Source organism: Capricornis sumatraensis, chromosome 8, assembly GCF_032405125.1.
Source record: "Capricornis sumatraensis isolate serow.1 chromosome 8, serow.2, whole genome shotgun sequence".
Classification (NCBI taxonomy): domain Eukaryota; kingdom Metazoa; phylum Chordata; class Mammalia; order Artiodactyla; family Bovidae; genus Capricornis; species Capricornis sumatraensis.
Genome location: NC_091076.1, coordinates 68357872 through 68382474, shown reverse-complemented (window position 1 = coordinate 68382474; position 24603 = coordinate 68357872). Strand labels below are relative to the sequence as shown.

Genomic DNA, 24603 nt, shown 5'->3' with positions numbered 1-24603 from the left:
CTTAGTGAGGGTGTCTACAGTCTAGATACAGCAAAGTTGACCTATTGTCTAGGGCGATAGGAAAATCGTCTGCTTGTGCATAATGATTTAATACTTTAACCTTGGTGAGAATAACTTTCTCAACACCAGGCTCTGTTCTTTTTCATCTCCTAAGACAGGCCAACTAATTTCAAGTGCCTTTCAACCTTTTAGTTTTGCACCTTTTGCAAGCCCTTTCAGAATTAAATCCTTAACTAGCCAGTATTTGCAGTACAGTGTGTAACTTGGGAAGCAGATAACATAAAATATCTGTGCTGTAGATCTTACCTAGAGCACTGGGTGCTCTTGGTGGTCACTGCTCATCTGTGTGGCTTTGCTCCTTCCAGGTCGATGGAGTAGGTACAGGAGCCTCCTCCACCCCTTACGTGGTGGTCCCCTTTCTTCTCTGCCCTAAGGATGTCACTGTAGGAAGAGCCATGGTTGGGCATGTGGGGAATTAAAGCAATCTGACAAAAATCATCTGGATCTGGTGTTAAGGCTATTTGAGCTGTTGTGATTTTTTAAAATAGATATTCTTTTAGAAACTTCTCGCGTTTTCAACTTTTTCCTAGGCTCACGACCTATTTAGATGTACAGCGGTGCCTGGAGTATTTGGGTTATCTAGGCTATTCAATATTGACTGAACAAGAATCTCAGGCTTCAGCCATCACAGGTAAGTGTGTGAATCCTCTTTAGTTAGATATTTTTTTAAAGTTTCGAGTTTCATATGTAAAAAGAGTGAAAATAAATGCATCTTCATTAGTCTTCCTGTTTATACTCTTGTTTGCCCACGATTTGATAATCTCTTTTGAATTGAAATGCTTGATTTCTTATTTATCAAGAAAGAAAGAGTAAAGGTTTTACTTCTAGTCTACCCCTGAGGGTAACTTCATGGATGAAAATTAGGGAAGGCTATAGACATTAAAAGTATTTACAGTCCATCTTGTGTTTTAATTTTCTTTAAATAATAAAAACGATGGGTATTAACGCATGATCCTCATATTGAACTGATTGTACATCTCAGTTTTATAACCTTTTACCACATTAATAAATTTTTTACAGATCTTGTAATGTTAAACAGGCATTCTTGCCAAACAAGGTACTACACTTAAAATATATATATAGATGTAATATGAAATAATAAATTAGGGAACTGATCATTTCAAGAAGTTTTTATATCCTAGTTGGTGGGAAAAAATAGGCACGTATCTTCCAGGAAGCCTTGTTATAAGAAGACAACCTGTGAGAAATTGACAGAGCAAGTGCCCTTTAAAATACTTAACCAATTAGACAGTATTTACTTCAGTACCAAAGAATAAGGAGTTAGCCAGCATGAGGTTCTTTCACTCAGCAAAATATTGTGGACCTATTTCTATTGTCGATAAGTGTATTTTATATATCTTTAATGTTATATAACATATCATCGTATGGGTAGTCTATAACTTACTGAACTATTCCATAATTTTGTGTTTTTTAATCATTTTCAGTTTTTTGCTACTATAAATAGTGTCTCTGGTGAGCTTTCTTGTAATCAAATCTTTGGGTGCAGCTTAAGGAGGTCTCTTTCCCTCAAGAAAGATGCCCATTGCTCTGCTGATACAGGATTGTTTTCAGCATTGCCTCTTTTACAGATTTACCTTGGAAATCTGGAGTGCCTATCACCTTTCTGTTTACAGACCCAAGAGGGTAACGTTTTGAGGGGGCATCTTTCAGTTTATCATTTGTTATGACAGTGATAGAAAAAAAGATGGGATGTAGTGTGTGCTACCTTCATTGTAATTTTCGTTCCTTTTGGGAATATTGTTTTCTTACGTAAAGGTACTACTTATTTTATGATAGAATGAATATGTGATTGCTAGAAATTTACAACTGACTTTCAGAAATGCACCTTTTTCACTAGAGTGGCCCTTCTGTGTTATCTTCTGTACTTCATTTTTCATACAGGTTGGCTATCATACAGGTTGTTTATTGATCAAATGCTTCATAAAAATAATAAATAGCAGTATCATATTTTTCAGAAGGTGAAGTAAAGACTCAGTGAGTGTACGTGGTACATAATTAGCTTTTTATTTTCCTTTTTAGTAACAAGAGATAAAAAGATAGACCTTCAGAAAAAACAAACTCAAAGAAACGTATTCCGATGTAATGTAATTGGGATGAAAAACTGTGGGAAAAGTGGAGTTCTTCAGGCTCTTCTTGGAAGAAACTTAATGGTGAGAGCTCAGAAAGGTAGAACTTTACTCAGTAGATTCTTATAGTCATGTGTTTACATAATTTTTTCATAACCGTTAACCTTTTTAGATGATACATAGGTATAATAGTAAAGTACAACTAAAATGCAACAGTAATCTCTTTGAACTAGCTTTATCTTTGCTTCATTGGTGTTAGCCATCATTTGATGGTGTCTTTTTTTAATGTTTAAATGGAGATTAAATAAATACACATATGAAAGTATCAGACACAGGGCTTGGCATGAAGTAAATGTAGCACTCTACATTGCTGATATCTGATTGTGACTACTGCCTTGAGTAAAGAGGTCGACATATTTTCAGGTGAAATAGCAGGCCAAATCATAGTGTAATGAGAACTGCCAGCAGGTGGGTCAGTGAATACAGTTTACTTCCTTGTCAGCTACTGCTTTCCCTTTCTGCAGAACAAATGCATCTCTTATTTTAGAGCCTAAGAACTAAGAAACAAAATCAATATGCTCTTTGTACTGATAAATAATATATAGCATAGGGAAGAATGTCCTTTTTTTGGTAACACACCCACACATATACACAAAGTACATGTGCTGATGAAAACTAGTTACTGTGATTTCTTACTGTAAATACTGAGATTTTTGGTTGTTTTCAGAGGCAGAAGAAAATTCGTGATGATCATAAGTCGTACTATGCGATTAACACTGTTTATGTCTATGGACAAGAGAAATATTTGTTGGTAAGAAATTTTCTGGCATATAAAGATTATTGATTATTGGGTACATTTTTAAAATGACTCTTTGAGAACATAATTGGATTTAATTTAATGGCTTTTGTGTGACTTTATTTTTCTGCCTGACTTAGTCATTAGATTTAATTTTAGTTCTCTTAAATCTGTGTGGTGATTACATGGTTGTAGATACAGGTAAAAATTTATCTATTTGTGCGGTTAATTGTATGTAATACCACCATAAAAAAGTAAAAAAAAAAATTCAGTCCACTTGGTCTTTCTTTCATTTATATTTTTAAAAATTACATCCTCTACTATTGACTAGAAATTAGTTTGAAGGCTTTAGTGCAGGTGTGTGGTAGTTTGTCTGTGGTCAGTGATAACCTTAGTGTACCATCCTTTGCTTTGTGTTTTTGATTGGTGGGGAGGAAGAGTGGTGTGGCAGAAAGAAAAACCACCTGGGAGTCGTGTGCATGTGCCCAGTCATGTCCACCTCTGCCACCCCATGGACTATAGCCCATCAGGCTTCTCTGTCCATGGAATTTCCAGGCAAGAATACTGGTGTGGGTTATCGTTTCCTTCTCCAGGGCATCTTCCCGACCCCAGGTGAACCCAGGTCTCCTGCTTAGCAGGCTGATTATTTACCACTGCGCCACCTGGGCTTCCCATTGGGAATCATCTGAATTCATATTTTGGTTTGAGTTATCTTTGGCAGTTGACCTAATCTCTGTAACCTGTTTGTTATCTTTACTAGGTAGAGAATGCATGTAAAGGGCCTGCCCAACACACTTTAGTCACTCACTAAATGTTAGTTTCTATAGGACCTTAGTCACCATTTTTCATCTACAAAAATCAGAAAGCTACTAGTTTATCTCTGTGTCTTCTAATGAGTCTGAAAAATTATGCTTAACTAGTATTTTTAAATTAAGTCAAATTAAGCAAGTAATAAAACTTCATGACTTTAATTTTACATCAGTGTTATGATACTTAAGTTTCTCACTGTCTTTTTCTTTTTCCAAGTTGCATGATATCTCAGAATCGGAATTTTTGACTGAGGCTGAGATCCTTTGTGATGTTGTGTGCCTGGTATATGATGTCAGTAACCCTAAATCCTTTGAATACTGTGCCAGGATTTTTAAGGTTTGTTTCAATTTTGGCCTATAACTGAGTTTGACTTTGTAAGGAGTTTAATGGAATTGTAATGTGCTTTCTAACCAAGGAAATGAAAGAAAATTATCTGTGGAGCTTTTTAAAGATAGATACATCCTATCCCTAAAGGTTCTGGTTTCATTCTGAGGTGGTACAGTCCCAGACATCTGTATTTTTAAAAATACTTTTTTCCACGAGTGATTCTGATGTGCGTCCCTGGTTAAGAACCTCTGCATTAGTGAAAGTTTAGAAATGCACATGGTTTACATATTGCCAATTATACCAAGAAGATTAATAGAGCAAGGAGATAAACATGAGGGTTCAAAAGCTGTAAGTTACTTTGAGATTGTCAACAAGATTCAATAAGAGTAAAAAAACTATATGCACAAAGGAATTTCCTCTAGGATTGTTTTTAATAGCAAAAACCTGGAAATAATCGACATATCTAACAGTAAGAAGGTAGTTTACCAAATTGAGATAAAATAATCCTGTGAAATTTATATAGTCATTAAAAATAATGGTTTTGAATTCTGAAAACATGGAAAATACAGTATCTTCAATAGTAATATCCAGCATGACTGCCACTATGTAAATATCTGTGTGTGTGTGTGTGAATGTGTGTATGTATATATATATACATATGCATGTGCTTAAGGACTAGAAAGTGAAAGTGTTAATCGCTTAGTCGTGCCTGTTTGTGACCCTATGGACTGTAGCCCGCCAGGCTCCTCTATCCATGGAGTTCTTCAGGCAAGAATACTGGAGTGGGTAGCCATGCCCTTCTCCAGGGAATCTTCCCAGTCTAAGAACCGAACCCAGGTTTCCTGCATTGCAGGCAGATTCTTTACTGTCCTGGGCTACCAGGGAAGCCCTAAGGACTAGAGGTAATATAAAAAAATGAAAATAGTGTGTCTTAGGATAGAAGAAATTAGGTGGATTTCTTTCTATTTCAAAGTATTAGATCTTTAAAAAAAATTTTTTTTTAATTACAGTGAATTTGAAGAATTGTTATAGGTTTGTATCATTATCTGCATTAGAAAAGTGGCCCTGGTCTTATTACGTCAGTGACCTAGACATCTGCCAGTCCTTGCCTCTTCATTTACTTTCTCCCTGAAACTGTTGATGATTTGCCTATCTAGAGAAAAATTTCAGTGCCCGTTGAATGAAATTTAGTAATTTTTGAGCTTGTCATCAGATTTTGATTTCACTTTTTATTCTATAGCAACACTTTATGGACAGCAGAATACCTTGCTTAATCGTAGCTGCAAAGTCAGACCTGCATGAAGTTAAACAAGAGTATAGTATTTCACCTACTGATTTCTGCAGGAAACACAAAATGCCTCCGCCACAAGCCTTCACTTGCAATACTGCTGATGCACCCAGCAAAGATATCTTTGTTAAATTGACAACGATGGCCATGTACCCGTAAGTACTTGCTCGGCCGTCATTTTCATGTTGTATGGTTCGTGGTAACATTGCATGTCATTGTTAGCCATGAGGGTGGAATCTCTGTCACAGAGAAGTTGTTCAGCAACAGAGACTTTGTAATGAGAAGGGACAAGTTTGAGTAAATGCAAGTTTAGTTTGAATACCAGAATAAAATTGTATACATATAATTATATAAAGTATACATAATCTGACAATATTTGAATATTTTTGAGTAGGCTGTAACTATCTTAATAAGATAGTACAGTAAAACTCAGCCCCTCACTCCGCATTTAAAAAATTAGTCTTACTGCCATAAAGTGGGATTGACATCATGCTAATAAAGCATTTTCATATGAACAAAAATTTCATTTTTATATTTTTTTCTGCTGATCAATTGACTTCGAGTATGTGAAGGATTCTAAAATCATTTATGAATCTCTGTTTAAATTATGGGTATGTTTGAATTCAGGATATAACATCTTTTGTTAGTGCTGTTAAAAGCAGTTGTAATTGGAATTCCCTCTATAAAAATGTTCTACATTGAGTGTTATGAGCCACAAGTTTTATGTACATTTATTATATATCTATACATGCATATGCACAAGCACATAACTGTGGTCATCTTTGTAGCTCACTAACTGCCTTAAAATTGCATGGCTCTTAATGGCATTCTCCTCAAGTACTGTGTTCGTATAAATTCTGTTCTGTGACAAGGTAGTTTTTCAGGCAGTGCGTTTCTCAGAACTTCATAGTTTATTTCATTTATTATTATGTTATTCTCCAAGTTATTTTTTTCTTATGAAAACTACAGTATAATAGAGTAATACTCAAAAATTGCTAGAAGCTGAGGTTTTTCAAAAAGGGTGTTAATCTGTACAGATTTTTCAAAGCAGAGTTAACTTTATTGCTATTCCATTAACTAATACTTTGAAACAATGCAGCAAACCCTTGAAGTTCCATTTGTATTGGAAGAGAAGTCATTCCTATTACTATTAGATAAGCAAAACCTTATTTCTGTTTACCTTTGCTTTAAAACTCTCGTGTATGTTATCTACAGAGAGGATCATTACAAAGACAGACTCTACCGAGACATGGGCAGCACTGATAGAATAGAGAATTTGAGAAAAATCTGGGTCTTTCTAAAAACTGCTTTGTAAGTTACTTTTTCTTTATGGCTTCCTTTGTAAGTTACTTTTTCCTTATGGCTTCTGTGGAATTTTGTTGACATTTTCTTGTAGATGACCAGATCTCTTTCACTGTAATTAGTAATTATCCAGAAACGCACTGCTTGGTCAGTCTTACTGCCTAACTGTATACTATGGTGTCTTTTTTTTTTTCACTATGTAAATGCACTATCTTAATCTTGTAAATAATTGCAACTGTGTTTTTAAAATTTTACTGCAATATTTGTGAGTGTGTGTGTGTGTGTGTGTGCACGTGTGTATATGATAAATGTACATACATGGACACTTGTTTATATGGTTAATCTGAAACTACTTCTCATGAAGCATCTCCCTGTTGCTAAGCATACTTTGCATCCCTCCTTTTTGGTGGGCGGAGCCTGTGTATGTTGAAGAGTCAGATTCAATTATAAAATAACAGATGGATTCCAGTATGACAGCTGGCAGTGACTTAGTACCAGTGCTATGTTCATCATCACAAGTCAAATTTTAAAATGGAGTATCTCTAGCCTATAAGAGCCTTTTGAGAAATTAATTCTTGTTTTTCTTCATGTTGAGAATTAGGCATTATTGGGATGCTGCTAATCTCCACAATCATGCCACCGTGTGCTGTGGTCTCATCAGATTTCACAAGCTAAGCCAAGTCAGTTTGGGCCAGTGCTTTGAGAAGGACTTCTCCTTTAGAGAAGCCTCTGAAAAATGTTCAGGTGTTACAGGAAAGGATATAATCGATTCATCAAGTGGCGCTCTTCTGAGTGGGTTCTGCGCCAGTACCTCTTGAGGGGTGGTGTGATGGCCTTGTCTGTCTGAGTGGCTCTGACCACTGAGCAGTCATTGGAGACCCCCTACTTTGGTCTTAAAAGTGGAGGTGAAATGGCTCCACGTGCCTGTACCAACTAGTACAACTCACTCAACCAGAAAGGAGTCAGAAAGCCTCCCTAAATTTTGTATCTAAGATCAATTGGATCCATTGTTGATTTTTACACCCTTACCCACAGTTTCATGTTATCATACTTAGCTGCTATGTTAGCAGATACTTAGCTGCTGGTAGCAGATGAAAATTAACCCCATATTTTGGGTTCAAGTAGAAATATATGAAGCACTTTGATTTCCTCGGGGAGCCATGGTGCTTGATGGATTAAAGACGATGTTCATATCTCCTCAGGTTGAATATATATACTCGTCTTTTGACTCTTTTGTGTATTTGTCACTATTCTCCTTCCTGGTTTTCAGGCATGTGTAATCTGAGGGAGGAGGAGGGGGTGGTTATTTCAATGCTAGCCAACTCTGACCTTTCAGTGGATGCTATGGCTTACTCAGTTTTTCTTTTATTGATTTAGATGAGGGTGCCATCTATTGCTGTGCATATTTATTCCACTAAAACCCTTGTACTAATAATTCTATCCCCCCTCCAAAAAGAAGCAAACGTGTTAGCTGATTTTCCTCAGATTTTCTATAGGGAGGGAGGAGGGAGCTATTGCTGTTGATTATATTTTTTTGTAAACGTGGAATTCTGCACAACTTTAGCATGCCCCGCACTGTCCTTTTCCTTAGTGTTGCTTATGCCTAAGTCTTTTTTTTTTTTAAAGTTGGCACTCTCTGACTTGTGCCATATTTGTAAGTAAGAACTCAACTCCTGTCCTTCTGTGTGTTTTCGCAGCCATGCCCGGTTACGCTGTATGTGCACCTGCAACAGGTGTACCTTTTGCATCTGTCAGAGCTTCCTCAACTCAGACTTGCTGCAATCTGTAAAGAACAAAATCTTCACTGCAGTTCTTAACAGGTTCTTAACTTTATTTACTGGGTACCAGGCATTCTGTTAAAATACAAAAGGAGAAAAGTGGATGACTATTTATTACATAGATACTCACTACCAAGACAACAAGCCAACTGATGCCCAACTAACTTCCACTAAAATTCTCACTGTGGTGATAATGTTTAGTTCTGGAATCATCCTCAATGTTTAAAAATTAATAGATATATTTAGGGGACTCTAAAGTAAGATTTTTGCCTTTTTAATTCAGAAAGTTAAAGTATTTTTTAAATTAGAGGATAAAAATGTGTAGGGAGATTGAAAATCTTATGGCTGAGAGTTGCAGAAATAGATTAGGACTTTAGTAAGGAAAAGAGACATTGATCCCAAATGTTATAATGTATTCAGCTTGCATTCAAACAGTGCGACTTATAAAACCATACTAATGTGAACAGTGTCTTGGGTTTGAAAGACTTTTCTGTTGTTTAAATTATTTATAGTTTTTTTTTTAACTTTTTAAGTACCTTGGATATTTATTTGAAAAGAAGACAATAGCCAACTTTAAGGATTCAAAGGAATGTGGAAAAGGAAAAAGATCTATAGTACTAGTTTTTGAGGTCTTTATAATGGAACCCAACACATGAAGTTTGCTTAGAACATAATACACTTTTAAAAAAGAGCAACAACAACAACAAAATAGGTTGTATACAGTCCCTCAAAGCAATACACTTGGAAGTTATGTTCTTATTCCGGTCACGCTGCCTTTGTTCAAATTGATTTTACATTTTGTGAGCATTTAAGAGCCTAATTAATGTAATATTAATTTGTATCTAATGCCAAATTTTTATGTGTCCATGGATGAATTAGGTTTTTGAAATCATCCTGATGTCATTGGGAGCAGGGCTTAATTAAGACAGATGATCAAGCTAAGTAGATTTTGGTTAGAAATGAATCTTATTTGGGTTACTGTTGGACTCCCACTGAGGGCCAGAACTGTACCAAATGAGTAGGCTGGTTTGTGTTCACCAGCGGTGTAGACATGGCTACTAAACAGTGAGGCTGTATTGTATATGAATCAGAAATGGACTCTGCAGGCATCCTACAAGAGTTTTGGTGATGTTTTTGAGAACTATCAGCTCTGGAATAAGAATGCAGCTGTCTCAGGTGGTTGCTTTGAAGGGATCACCACTCTCATTTGGTGGTGAAGTTCTGCCTCTTGTCTTTTGAATGGCACCTTATAAAAAGTAACACAGATTCTCTCATGATGGCTGTCTGAGAAAATGCAAGGCTAGTTTAAACTAAACAACATTCAGGAGGTGTGGAGTCAAAAATGGTAGAGTTGGAAGAGATTCTAGGATTCATCTGGCCTAACCTCCCGTTAGACTGACTTCCTGAGAGCCTTCTTGAGAGAGTATTGTTTATCTGCTGATGGCTTTCCTCATTGGAGAAGGTTTTTGTTTTTGCTTTTTTTTTTTTGACTAAAATGATTGGCCTTTAACTTTCTCTCCTTTAGTTTTAGTTCTGCCCTTTAGAACAACATACGACTATTCTACTCCCTCTTCAACATAGCAATCCTTCAGACATTTGAAGACGGCCATCATGTCTCCCCTAATTTTCTCTTCTCCAGGTAGAACATCCCCATTTCTTTCAGCTGTTTCTTAACTTAGTCGGTTTAGTGACCTCATCATTTCTCGTTTCCCTCATCTGAAAGCCCCTTAGGTGTTCAGAGTACCTCTTAACAAGCGCCCCTGAGAATGGAGAATGGTGCTTCAAGTGTAATCTGACTTTCCATAACGGTGGGCAGTCATGTTCCACAGTTAGGACGGCACCTGTCTACTGCATGAACTCACTGTGTAGAAGCCCCAACCCACTGTGGATGTGTATTAATCTTGGGGTTAACTGAAATCAGATTGTTTTTCCTGTGAAGTGCTATGAAAGCAGTGTCCCCTCCTCCCTAATTGTGTCTTTGACATTTTTAGTTGGCCCTCTGAATCTAACTGCAGATACATATATCTCTCTATTAAATGTCATATTCTTTTCAGTCCATTTGTTCTAGCTCAGTCATTTCAGACATTGTTTCTGTCATTTGTCCCATTATATATCTTTCTCAGCATTGTGTTATTTGCAAATTTGGTAGCTATGTTTTTTATCTTTCAAGTTAGTGATAAAAAGTAATGTTGAATACCCAGCGACTAGAGAGTGAGGTTGATCAAGCCAGCAAACCCTTTAGTGCTCTACTAGAGAACTCTTTTCCCAGTGACACAGATTCAGAATTTTGGGGGAAAGATTATTCTGCCAATTAAAAATATTTTATTATCCAGCCCATGTTTTACCTTGTTATCTTACAGGAAATTTCATGGAGAGCTCTTTTGAAATCATTACAATTTCTACCACATTCCTCTGATCTACCAATGTGTTAATTTTATCGAAATAGAAAGTGACATCTATTTGGTGTCTTATTCTTGATGAACTTACCCTGGCTCTTAATTATTGCCGATCATAAACCATCTGTTTCCTTCTAGAAGCTCTCGATTGTACATAATTGCAGGTTGATTTGTTGTCTGCATCTTCAGTGACAGTTTTAGTTTTAGGTTGGTTTAGTCAGCTTCCCAGTGAAAGAGGTTGGGTGTGCATTATTGGATGAGATTGCTCATCATAAGTTGCTCTGTATAGTGATCCTTGAAGAAGAATCAGTGCATTTTGTCATGCCTACTTATAAACTAGAAATAATTTAATGGTAATGTCAGCATACATCACTTACATCTGGTAATCAAGAAGGGAAAGATTGAAAAAGATGAGGAGGGGAACCCCTGCACTTTTCAAAGAACTCCTTCCTCTTCACTAGTAGGTATTTCACTAATTTATTTTCTAGAAGTCCAGTGGAAATTTATGAGTTCCATATTGAAGTTTCTTCGAATTCACAAAAGGATTGTTAGATGAGGTAGGCAAGGGTGGAAGCCAAAAATGGAAATGCCTACAGGGCCTGGATGGATAATGTTAATGAAAGAAGGTGGCCAAGGAGAAGTAAGAGAGGTGGGGACAATGACAGGTCCTGTCTGAAAGAGGCAGCCGTGTCTCAGCTCCAGCTATTGGTCGTTGTCCAAGTGTGATGTTGCCAGGACTTCTGATTCTCTGACATCAGATGTCGGGATTTTTATATGAAAATTCCTGCTGTTTAAATGAAAGCAATGAAATTTTAAAAATTTAAAGTATTAATCAGAACAAAGAAGACATGTTTGCAGGCCACCAGTTTGTAACTTCAGTCTTAAGACATAGCCTAGAGTTGTGAAAATGCAGGCCAAAAAAAATAAATAAATAAGTACACCTAAGGAATGAAACGGAGAAGGCAATGGCACCCCACTCCAGTACTCTTGCTTGGAAAATCCCATGGACAGAGGAGCCTGGAAGGCTGCAGTCCATGGGGTCGCTGAGGGTCGGACACGACTGAGCAACTTCCCTTTCACTTTTCACTTTCATGCATTGGAGAAGGAAATGGCAACCCACTCCAGTGTTCTTGCCTGGAGAATCCCAGAGACGGGGGAGCCTAGTAGGCTTCCGTCTGTGGGGTCGCACAGAGTCGGACACGACTGAAGTGACTTAGCAGACTTAGCAGCAGCAAGGAATGAAAATGCCTTTTACAAACACCCCACATAGTTTTACTCCTTTCTCTTTAAAAACTTGAAAAATAATCTCCTTGGTGGAGTGAGAATGGAACCACTTTCTATGGAACCCCTTTTTTCACCATTGGTTTGCTGAGCCAGGTATATCTTAATATTACATAAATGGAAAAAGAGATTTAGTAATTGAGTAAAAGTCATACAAGAATTTTTTACTCTTCATTCAATAGGGAGGATTTCTTACTCAATAAGTCTCAGGTCTTTGGATTTAGAAATCTTTTGTGCCTAGCATTTGATTTAGATGTGTAAATAAACAATTAAAAATTTTTCCTCTAAGGCAAAAATTTTGTTAAATGTCTGCAAAGAAATTAATATACAAATATTGGTATATGCATGCTGTTCTCAAGTTAGTACATTGTTTTAATGTGCTAATAAAAATGTTGGTCACCAAAATAGAAATTACTTCCAGATAATACATGTTTGGGCCCATATTCTCCCCTTATGTCATTCTCCCACCACTTTGATTTATTCATTTAAGTACTTAAGTACCTGCATTAGATAGGATCCTGCTGTGATCTGGGGCAAAATATCATACAAATGTGAAGATCTAGACATGTATTTAAATACGTTTCTAAATATTATGTTAAAATTTTTTAAACTTTGATTATATTTTCAGTGACCTTAGTGCCTTATGCTAATATTAAACCTGATCTGAGAAGATCTGTGTCAAATTAATTAATTTACACTTAGGCAGTTTCAACAGTTCCAACATTCCTGAAATTGTCCATGTTTCCCCTGTCTTTGACCAGAAAAAATTGTCTTTTTTTGTTTTTGTTTTTAGCTAATTGACTATCATGACATGTTTCAAGTAGAAAGTAGTAATACAAATTTTTTTTCTTTCAACCCTAATTGAATGAATATTGGTTTAACTACATATCTGACGTGTGACTTTGTTCTTGGGTAATTATGGTCTCAGCCTTTAGATGTGGATAGGTTTATGTTTTTCTTGAGAACAATTTATGAATAGCTGGAATTATTTGAATTTAAATACGTTTGGAGGGTGATTCGTATGTGGCCAGATGATTGCATTCTTTAGCAATGCTTTCATTTCAAACTGTGCAAATCACGTCATTGGAGAAAAATACCTTGTGATTATATTTTAGTTATAAATACCTCTTAAATCTAAAGATGTTAAAATGAACTATGTAGGAGTGGACTGGCTTATTGGTTTGAACTCCCCAGGGTTTTAGTCTATTAAGCATTTATTGTTCTAATTTCAGCACTCTTTTGCTTTGCATGAGGATGTTGCTCTACTCCAGTGTGCAGTGTACTCTAGTGCACCAGGGTACTCTAGTGTGCAGTGTACTCTAGTGCACCAGGGTACTGTAGTGCACCAGTGTATTCTAGTGCACCAGGGTACTCTAGTGTGCAGGGTACTCTAGTACACCAGTGTACTCTAGTGCACCAGTGTACTCTAGTGTGCAGTGTACTCTAGTGCACCAGTGTACTCTAGTGCACTACTCTAGTGTGCAGGGTACTCTAGTGTGCAGGGTACTCCAGTGCACCAGGGTACTCTAGTGCACCAGGGTACTCCAGTGCACCAGGGTACTCTAGTGTGCAGGGTACTCTAGTGCACCAGTGTACTCTAGTGTGCAGTGAACTCTAGTGTACCAGGGTACTGTAGTGCACCAGTGTGTTCTAGTGTGCAGTGTACTCTGGCCAGCACTATAATTGCCCCTTCCTTTAGGTGTTCACTTTGATTTGTCTGTCTGTGCCACCTAGTCATTTTTTTTAACTCCTCTTGATCCTTTTCCCAGCTGCGTTTCAGTGTCTAGTCCTCCCATTTTTCTAACCTGTAGTTTAATCATATTGTTTATTTTACAATTTATCATTTTGGTGTAGTTTTCTTTGATACATATTTTGGTTCTCTTATTTCTTTGTACAGATTGTTTGTTCCTATTACTTCCTACGTTTGGTAATAGTATTTTACTTCAGCAACAAAGTGTGTAGCTCCACACTGAATATGATGGACGGTCATACCCATGTATTTTTTTACTCTGCTTTTTAATGTATTTTTAAAATTTGGATACATGAGACATTTATTTTAATCCATTCATTAATGACTTACTTCATTTGCCCTTATTACTTTACTAATCACCTAAGTTCCTCCACATCTCTTAAAGTCATTTTACTTAATATAGGAACTCTATTTTTGAAGAAAGGTGTTTTACAGTTGTCACACCAAAATGAACTGCCTTTCACAGGATTGCCTTGTAAAGAGGATGGTTTCCTAGAAATCTTAATGTTACAGAGATTCCATTGGGAATATAAGAGTCCATAAGATACCATGTTACAGTAAAATACTGCATTTTAAGGAAGTGCATCCTGTATTTTAATTTCGTATGAAACTTCTATATTTATATGAAAGGTCCTTACAAGGCTTTTCTTTGAATTTGAATGCATATACATGATCATGCATTTAAAATTGCACCAGAGTTGTGTTATAGATTCTTGCCAAGTAAGCTGCTGCTGCATATAATTTAAAAATTTTTTGCCATTTGATTAGTATTTTAAAGGACACGACAGAATGGAGTTTGCTTATTCCAACCTTTATCAGTAGTTAACATATAAACGTTATTTATTTCCCATGTATTTACAGTCATCTGTGAATTTTTATTCCTCTAATGCTTGGTGAAGCATTTGACGTTGCACACCTGTGTCCTTTTCCTAAGTTTGTTACTGTTTAGGCATGCTCAGTTAACAGCTTTCTTACGATTTGTGTTGCAGTTCATCTTCCTTGAACACTCTATTTTGATTTCTTAACCTATTTTGAGAAATATTAAAATTTCATACCTGCTAGGTATGAATTGTTCAATTAGGAGAATTGTCATTATTAAAAGTATAATTAACAGTAATGGCATTATTATTAGAGATAAATATAAAAAACTACTTCACCAGGAAGAAACATAAAGCAGGGAGAGGAAGAAAAGCAGGGAGATCCAGAGACATTTTTTTTTTAAAGTTTAAAAACAAAAGATTTAACTATAGTTTCGATGACCTCAGTATGATTTTCAATTTGGGATATGTAATTACAAATAGGAAAAAGCTATGTATGATATCTGTAAACCCTAGTTAACTTTAGGTTTACATGCATTACAGTTGCATAGACTGTTTCATAGTATTAACTTAAAAATGCATACCTGAGATACATGTATGAAAAGAATTATAAAACTAAGAGACTATTCATTTTTAGTGCCTTTGCACACCTTGTTTGGGAAGGGTGAAGTGGTGAGATAGAAGAATAAAAAATATGAAATTCAAATTTATTTCTGAGAAGTTGTATGGGAGGACTGATAAAAGTGACTGGGTGGAAGCTACTCTTCCACAGTCTCTTAACTTCACTGCTTTTGGGTATGTTCTATTGAGCTTTTCTTTCCACTGCATAATAGCCTGCAATCTAAGGCTAGATTAGTTGATAGCTGGACCTTTCTGAATTCTCCTCCTGCCTCAAATTCTAATTTTTGCAGACATTTAGGTCTCTGCAGTACAGGCATACCTTATTTTATTGTGGTTTGCTTTATTGTGCTTTGAAGACATTGTGGTTTTTACAAATTGAAGGTTTGTGGTAACTGCATTTTCAGGTGATCGTTAGCATTTTTTTAGCGATATTTATAGTATTTTTAAATTAAGTATGTGTATGGTTGTTTTTTTTAGTAATAATGCTATTGCATACTTAATAGACCACAGTATAGCATAGACATAATTTTTCTATGCACTGGGAAACCAAACAGTTCATCTGACTCACTGTATTGCAATATTCACTTTATTACAGTGTTCTGGAACTGAACTCATAATACCTCTGAGGTATGCCTGTATAGTTTTTATACCTCATATGTAAAGTCTTGTAACACATTATAGAGAACAAAATTAAAAATACCTACTTGGGAATAGCTGGAATAGGTTTAGTTCCGTTGAGCCCTTTATAAAGGATTTGATTATTCTATGATTCTGAACATTGCAATTGATAACATTCCCTTTATTATTGGTTAAATACACTGAACCCCATAAAGATTTTAGTTCATGTTCTTATATTTGCTGTAAATTGCAGAGTTAATTGGAGCATGTTGTATGCCTTCTTTAAGGCATTCTGTGTAAAGGTGCATAGGAATTTTGGTCCATCGTTACGCACCTTCTGTGACCTTCACACAGTTTTTAATTTACCTCTTTATTGCCTGAATTTTGGAAACATTTCCTTCTTTCTGCCTTATTAAGTAGCAGCCTTAATAATACCTAGGTCCAAACTTGTTGGTTTGCTCCCACTCTTGGATCAAAGAGCGCTTGTTGTCTGATTGACATATGGGCCCAGAGCACTTTTAAGCCAGAAAGCCAGCATTCAGAACACAGGGATTCTCTCCCTAAGAACTCAAAAGCTCTAGCAAGCTTTATATGATTAATTAAGGTTATATTTTACCATTTAGTCATTATTTCTTATGTTGTAAAAAGAGATACTGCTGAACCTAAATTATTTTATTCCGCATAAAATAGGGAAATGTGTGATTCTGGTATATCAATAGATTGGGAAAAAAAAGAACCTTTTTACACACACACACACACATTTTTGATCCTGTAATTTTCATTTTGGGAAGGTATATTAAGGAAACTGTTTTAAATGTAGTGGAAAATGTTATGTAAAATAGTGTTTATCACTTTAGTTACAGGTATCTGTAAATGGAAATAGCCACCAATAAAAATACAATGCAGCTATTTAAAAGGATGTTTCTATATTCATGGAAAAGACCTTATGTAATATATTTAAAGGATATAAAGTATATAAATTATACGCATTGTGTTTGCAGCTCTGTAAGAAATACATTTGAAAAAAGCCTAAAAGAAAATACCACAAATTTTAATTATTTGCCTTAGGTGACTTTAAGTGGTTTTTTCCTTCCTACTTTCATTTTCTCATATAATGTGCTCATATTACTTTTTTTAATAGCCAAAAAAACTTAAGAAAAAACATACAGTAAGACATTATAATTTATTCTAAGATATTTTATATGAGTCATTTGGAAAGAATTGTGGAAGAATTGCTTTTTGCTTGAGTTTAGACATGAATTAGGAAGCAGCTTTTTGAAACTGTTGCTCTGCTTCTGCTTGAGACCTGAAATGACAAGCATGGCTCAGTTCTTCACACTTATGGGGTACAATTAAGATTACACTCTTGTCTATTCAGGTGTTGTTAGGCAGGCAGTGCAAATGTGCCATCCATTATAGATGTGTTTTCCTTATAAATAGAGCCTGGTTAATGTAGCTTTTAAATGCATATGGTAAAAGCATAAAATAATTCTCTTAAGTAGCTTTCTGTCTAAAAAGTAGTTTTCATATCTAAAAGTATCTTAAACAACTACTGTAACATCAGTGGAGTCATTGAAATGTACTTTATAAGTTAATCGTTCCCTTGAGTTTTAAACTAGCTGTATATTGAATATGTATCTATATTGTTTGTCATCTATAAATATGAAGCGCTGTTTTGCCTATTGAAGGCTATACTATAGCTTAGGGAAAAGTAATAATTACTATCTGGAAATGCAAAAGAAAGCTAAGCAATAAAGTCAGGCAAAATATATTATTTCATGAATGGAACTACTTCTCAGAATACAACAAAAGGAGAGGCTTCCCCCGTGGCTGGTTCAGTGGTTAAGGCTCCCTTGCTTCCACTGCAGGGGTTGCAGGTTCGATCCCTGGTTGGGAAACTAAGACCCCACATGCCATGCAGTGTAGGAAAAAAAGGCCACACAACTACAGCAACAGCAAGGAGAGCTAAGCTGTGTTAACAGATTCCAGACTTGAAGAATATTTATAAGAAATTACTTTCACTGATTTTAATGTCACTATAGCTAACATCCTAACCCCGTTTACACTTACTTTATAATTAAGTGTAAAAAAAAAAAGTGTAAAAATATTTTCTGTTCGTGAAGATGCATGAAAATCACAGAGAGACCAAAGCCAAAGCAGAACTCTGGCGTGCTTTGAGTCCGTGTTCTCACTTTCCGTCCTCTACATCTCTGCTGACTTGGAGTTGTAAACTCTGAAACACTCGTCATAGGACCATGACAGCCAGAGTTTGGGATGTTTTACTCTCTTGTTTTTTTTTTTATAGATATATGTTTGTAGTTTTTAGTGATCAGAAATTAGAAGTATCTCTCAACTTCATGACTAATAGTTGTTAGTCTCATTTTGAGTAAGTACTTCTAGTCACCGAATATTGTCAAGTACTGTTTGTAGTATTAGTTCCCAGGGCTTCTCTTAGTCTTTCAGATATACCAAGAACCAGCCTCTGGGGGATACATAGAGAAGGTATATAACAGCCTTAGGTTTCCCTGCATGGTATGTGAGTGTTTTAAAAGAGTATATATAGATAGATTTTTTTTCCCCAAAGTTTGGCAATATTCTAGCAGATACATTCATTTTAAATATAGAAATCATGAGATGCATCATATAATAGGATGGCAACTCAGTTTATGTGTGGGATGTTTAATCAAGAGATATTACTTTCAGTCCCCTTCTTTTGTGAGCTGTGCTGTGAACTGCGAACTGTATGCATGTGTATAAAAGGTTAAGAGCCCGGGTAGCTGAGTGGGGTGCCATGCTGTTAGCAGACGACGAAGGCAGTATTACTCACCAGGTGCACGCCGTCAGCTCTGTAGAAGATTCCATCTTCATGGAGTCATCTCACGGTCCACTTTTTCTTGAAGCCAGGTAACATTTCCCACAACCAGTGGGGTTGGCTATGTTGGAGTTTTTCCTATTGGAAAAACTGGAAAAAAAAACTAAAAAACCTAAGTATTTTCTTCCCTAACTCTTTTTTTTTCTTTTTAATGAAATATTGCCTGTTGGAAGAACTAACTTGCAAGGTAGCATGAATCTGTGTTATCACTTTGCTTTGTAAAATGATGATTATGTAAGGAGTGACTTTTCTTAAATAGGAACTGGGGAGGATAAGGAGTTGGAGTGCTGTGTGTTGTTTCTCTGTGGTGGTAAGGCATGGAGCACTCTGCTTGTACGACAGCCTTGCTTCTTAGGGACGTACAGATTGCATTGTGTGATAACTAATCTGATTGTTCACTTTTGACTGTTACTGAGGCAAAGTAGTTTTGTACAGTTTATATATTCTTGGCTCTTAACTCTTTTGCTTGTGTCAGTGTCTTGGCCTGTTAATGATGTCTGACTCTTGCTTCAAATCTGTTTATTAGTTCAGTTGTAAAATAACCTAGGCAGTTTCTCTAAACTCTTAATCCTGTAAGTTTTCTATATCACCTCAATTATGTTCACTTAACTAAACCTTCAGTGACACTTGAATAAAATGTTCCAACTTTTTCTTTGAAGCTTAATCTTCTCTATGGTAAGCTGTCATACTTGAGACCCTTGAAGGTGCTTAGCAGTGTTATTAACTGAGCATGCTCACAAACTCAGTTTGTGGTACAGGCTGTCCTTGTTCTTGTCATACATAATATGGCTTCTTTTGTGTCATTTACCTTTCAGTCCATCATGTTACATTATGTCCTTTGGTTGGTACCATTGTCACTGCCTGTCTGACTAATACCAGAGTTTGGTTTGTTTGTTTCTTCTTCTTTCTTTAATCAGCAGTAACCAAATTAATGCAAACTGGTAAATGTTCCCCCTTCCTTTTTGGGATTTTTTTTTTTTTTTTTTTTTGGTAAATTTTTATGGGACTCAGTGTTACTAAAGTTGATTTTAAGCGTTGCTGTTAGAAAAGTATTGTCACTTGTCACTTAACTGCTTACAAGATAGCTTTTGGTTCCTGGGGACAGGAGATTCCATGAAATTGACTCTCAAAATTGTGTGGTTTCAGCCTTAACCTCTCATTTTGAAGGACCATGCTGGTATTAAAAAGTGGCAGGTTGATTTGTCCAAGTTCTCCATTTCTCTTGTGAAGGAAATTTTAACATTTTAGATGTTGTTTACTCCCAAATGTCTACAGTATGTCTTAAGACAGTGACATTCTAAGCAGTGTACATATGGCCTTATTGACAAATGGTTTTGGTGACCATTACTGTATGCAATTAGTCTGACAAGTGTGCTAATACTTCCCTAAAAATAGACTGTCCACATAACTGTTTTTTTCATACTAATCATGTTTTAAACATTAATTATATTTTTTGACTACAGGCACGTGACACAAGCTGACCTCAAGAGCTCCACGTTTTGGCTTCGAGCAAGTTTTGGTGCTACTGTTTTTGCAGTTTTGGGCTTTGCCATGTACAAAGCATTACTGAAACAGCGATGATTTAAAAAAAAAATACTGGCCCTACCAAAAACAAATACTTTTATGTACATTCTGAATGCTTTAAATTCCGCTAGAAATATTGAGATATTTATACATTGTAGAGTTACTTTATTAATATTTGTAATTCATGCATAAGAGTATTTTAATGATAGTTATAACTGCAGTATTGGCTAGCATATGAAAGAAACCACTTAACAGCCAAACTAAAACGGCTAACTTTCAGAGGCCAAAAGGGAATATTTTGTAAATAATGTACATATTCAGGCAAGATACGGTCTCCCAGACTGAGTTCCAGAAACGATGTTTCTGGACGTTACGACATGGTATTGTTAGTGCTCAGCTGGCTCACTCTCCTAGATTTAAGTCAGCTCTGAGATTGTATTTTACTCATCGATCACTTATTTATTTCACATTTACTCAGAATGATCTTTGGGTACTTTGAGTACACAAGGCGCAATTTGCCATTTTCTCTCTGTTTTTAAAAAACATGAATTTCTTTCGGTCCCGTCCTTTATGGTAGGCCAGCCTTGAAGTCATCGTGCAGTCTAAAAATTGTGTGGTTGAACGTGAGGCTCTCCTCTAAGGAAGGAGGAAACTAAAGGCACTTAGCAGAGGTGTCACTCGTGTAATTATGTTGCTTCCTTTGTCAGTACGTTGAATTTTATAGCCCTTTCAATCAAAAGAGAAAACAGATTTGTATATTATCAATGTTTTTAGTTTAAATAAACGGTCACCATTACTACTACTGAGTTTCCTCCCAAAGTGTAAATTGTTCTATAATGGCTGTGTCTATTATAGTATATTACAGTAGCTGCATGTGTCATGAATTGTTCTATATCTGGCTAGGATGACCTAGAAGCAGCACTTTTTTAAATGGTAAAATAAATCTGATGAATATAAACTCTCATGATAAACCTATTTTTTCCATCATTGACCTTTTCAAGTATTTAAATAAATAACTGCTGTGTACTGTGCTCTTGAGTTTTTTGTCTCATGAAAGTAAGTATCTCTGGGAATTTCCCCGGTGGTCCAGTGGTTCAGACTCAGCCCTTTCACTGCTGTGGCCCGGGGTTCAATTCCTGGTCAGGGAAATAAGATCCCGCAAGCCATACAGTGTGGCCAAAACAGGGGTGGGGTGGGGGGGAGTAATTATTTCTGTACAGATGAAATGAAATTCCTCTGGTTTCTGTCTTTCTTATCTTGCAAATTATTTTTTATACAGAAAGATAATACTTATTGGGAAAGAAGACTTATTAGGAGGAAATCTATTTTAAAGTTGTGGGGAAATCTATTAGGAAAGGGCAGTTGTTTTTCCCTACACATACCTAACTGATATAGTTTTACTACTATGATTTACATGTTTATTTTCTCCTTTAACTTGGATTTTTTTTTCCCCTTTGCCATTCTGAGGAGTGTTTTCTCCGAAGATCACATTCCTTGAGCAGCTAGTAACAATATAATTTACTAGCTATGAGCTTGTAAAATATTATGTGCCATGCTCATCTGCACACTTCCCCATCTCCCTCCCTCACATTTTCATTCTGAATCTGAGGAAAAGGAGAATTGAGCGAAGAAAAGTCTGGTGACACCTCATTTTCATTATTTCCTGAGAATTCCTTATTTACCAAATAAATTTCAGTTATACAGCTTCCAGTTCAGTTAATTCTTTCCTCCCAAGTTCTTCCTTGTTCCAACTAAAATGTTATTTTACATGAATACGCTTTGTAGATTGTTGTGTTTGTGAGAAACAGAGGAGAGAAGGTAGTTTGCCAAAAAGGTGAAAAGCAGTGTGTTTACATGTTGCGATTTTTCTCTCTCAATCTTTTTGTTTGAAGTGTCTGATTGTCAAGAAGGCAGACTGGCAGCTGCCCTGTTTCTTTCCCTGCTCTTGACAGCAGCCTCCCTCTCCTCTCAGTCCAGGCGGGAATGGGTTTGCAGAGGAAACACTGCCTTCACCTCTTTAACTTCCAGGCTCATGCAGGTCTTTTTCCTTCTTTCATATCCATGTTAGGGACTAGTTAATGTAGGAAAATGTGTGAATGAATACAGCAAAAGGCTTCTTCTGGCTTTTACAGTATACTCAGATGATCACTATAGGAATTTGAGGGTTGAAAGGAAACCTTCCACTTTGTACCAATGGTATTCTCTTTTAAAAGAACAGTTCTGAAACTGTTTGCTACAGCGTTTTAATGAATTTTTGAGGGGGTCCTGTGAAGGAGCGTCACTTTGTAGGTTTGTAGTCCCTTGTCGTGATGTAGTCACTTAGCCTTAATGAGCACATCCCATGCTGTTGCTTCTTGCCATCCATCTGTTCCTTCTCTTTCACATTTGACCAAAACAATGGGCCATGTCCCACACTGCCGGAGCTCCCAGTGCTGGTGGGAGTGGGCCCTGACGTCAGGAGTTTGGGGAGCATGTCACCATTCTGAAGTGGTCTGTGAAAGAAGAGATAGGAATGCTGTAGGCATCTGTGCAGTTCAGCCCATCACCTGTAGGGGAAGGCAACACAGAGGAGGCGTCCTGCTGAGCCGGTCCTGAATGACCAGAGGAGGCAACTGGATAGTGACTAGCAGAGGGGAAACAGAGGTAAGTGCTGAAACGATACAGCGTGGAAACCTTTCCTAAACAGACCCTCAGAATGCAACTGGTGTTAGCTTTGATGCCTCTTCTGTCTGAACTGTACTAGTAAATGTCCATGTAAAAGTGTCTTTATTTTCTTTTCTTTTGCATGCCTGCATGCTAAGTCACTTCTGTCATGTTCGACTCTTTGCGACCCCATGGACTGTAGCTCACCAGGCTCTTCTGTCCTTGGGGTTCTCTAGGCAAGAACCCTAGAGTGGGTTGCCATGCCCTTCTCCAGGGTATCTTCGCGACCCAAGGATCAAACCCGTGTCTCTTTCGTCTCCTGCATTGGCAGATGGGTGGGCTCTTTACCACTAGTGCTACTTGGGAAGCTCTTATTTTGTTTTATTGGAGTATAATTGCTTTACAGTTTGTTTCTGCTGTAAAATGGAGTGAATCAGCTACGTCTATACATATATCCCCCCTCCCTCTTGAACCTCCCTCCCATTCCCACCCCATCCCACCTATCCAGGTCATCACAGGGCACCAAACTGAGCTTCCTGTGAAAAGTGTCTTGAAAATATATGTGCACATCTTAAAAATGGGTACATGACCTGATTTTCATTAGCACATTTATCTATTTGGCATCATCCTCACATTTTTGAGTCCATGTGTTCTTAGGAAGCTGACTCTGGACTACATGCTTTTTAAGAAACACCCTATGGCAAGACTCTAATAAATTTATTTAATGTTTCTATTAATAATATGAGAATGCACCATGCTGGTAGTCTGAACCAAAAACCTCGATCCCCAGTTTCACAGTCCCAATAACCCATTTGTTAAAACCTCTAATCTTGCAAGTAATTCTTGTTTTTTAGACCCTATTTATCAAAAGGCTCCATCAGTGAGAGTGAATGTCTGTTAACCTGTTTGGCTGTCAGCTCTGTGGAAGTCTCTGATCTGTGAGTATCACAGCTAATGTGTTTCAGATCTCTCTAGTGCATCCCACACTCAAAAACTGTGTTCACTTGCCTCCCGTGGCATGCTCACACTTGCCACACCCTTTGTTCCAGTTATTTTTGTTTCAGAAGGTACGGACACCTTATTGGAAAGTGAGATTTTGATTCAATTGGAAACATTTCCTAAGTTCATGGTGCCATTCTGGTTCCCGGCTGTATTTTCCAGTGATAGTGTTTGCTCTGTAGATTTTCTCTTCTCCTTTAGCATAGAGAGCTTCTGAAAGTGAGATAGTGAAACTGAGAGATTGAAAGCTGCCTCTTGGGTACACGCACACAAGGAGGCACTGCTAGTATTATCTTCATATGTTGACAAATCCAAGTTCCATGAAAACACTTTTCTTCATTCAGTATTTCCTACTCATTCTTCACATATAGGTCTTTTATAATCAAATGACCCTTGGAAGTGTTTATTATCCGAATGATATTGGTATATAGGATGTGGTGTAACTTAGGGGTCACAAACTTTAAAAGGTCAGAGAATAAATATTTGAGACTTTCGCGGCTGCTTAACTATGTCATAGCTAAAAAGCACCTGTAGAAAATTGTGTAAACAAGCATGACTGTGTTCCAATAAAACTTTATTTATAGGCCCTGAAATTTGAATTTTTCATAATTTTCATTTGTCAGAAAGTATTCT

At 36.7% G+C, this 24603-nt stretch overlaps 1 protein-coding gene across 4 annotated transcripts in view; it reads left to right on the top strand.

Moving 5' to 3' along the window:
* Positions 1-21243, top strand: part of RHOT1 (ras homolog family member T1) — a 62304-nt gene extending 41061 nt beyond the window's left edge. Inside the window, exons 14-21 of one of the 4 annotated variants that reach the window (XM_068978678.1) lie at positions 591-691; positions 2101-2231; positions 2875-2958; positions 3970-4089; positions 5321-5523; positions 6584-6679; positions 8368-8490; positions 20268-21243. In XM_068978678.1, coding sequence (XP_068834779.1) covers positions 591-691; positions 2101-2231; positions 2875-2958; positions 3970-4089; positions 5321-5523; positions 6584-6679; positions 8368-8490; positions 20268-20385 — 976 coding nt within the window. In that variant the 3' untranslated portion in view covers positions 20386-21243. The remainder of the gene's footprint in view (positions 1-590; positions 692-2100; positions 2232-2874; positions 2959-3969; positions 4090-5320; positions 5524-6583; positions 6680-8367; positions 8491-20267) is intronic. The other 3 variants (XM_068978679.1, XM_068978680.1, XM_068978681.1) reach the window with 3 other exon arrangements.
* The last annotated feature ends 3360 nt before the right edge of the window (positions 21244-24603 follow it).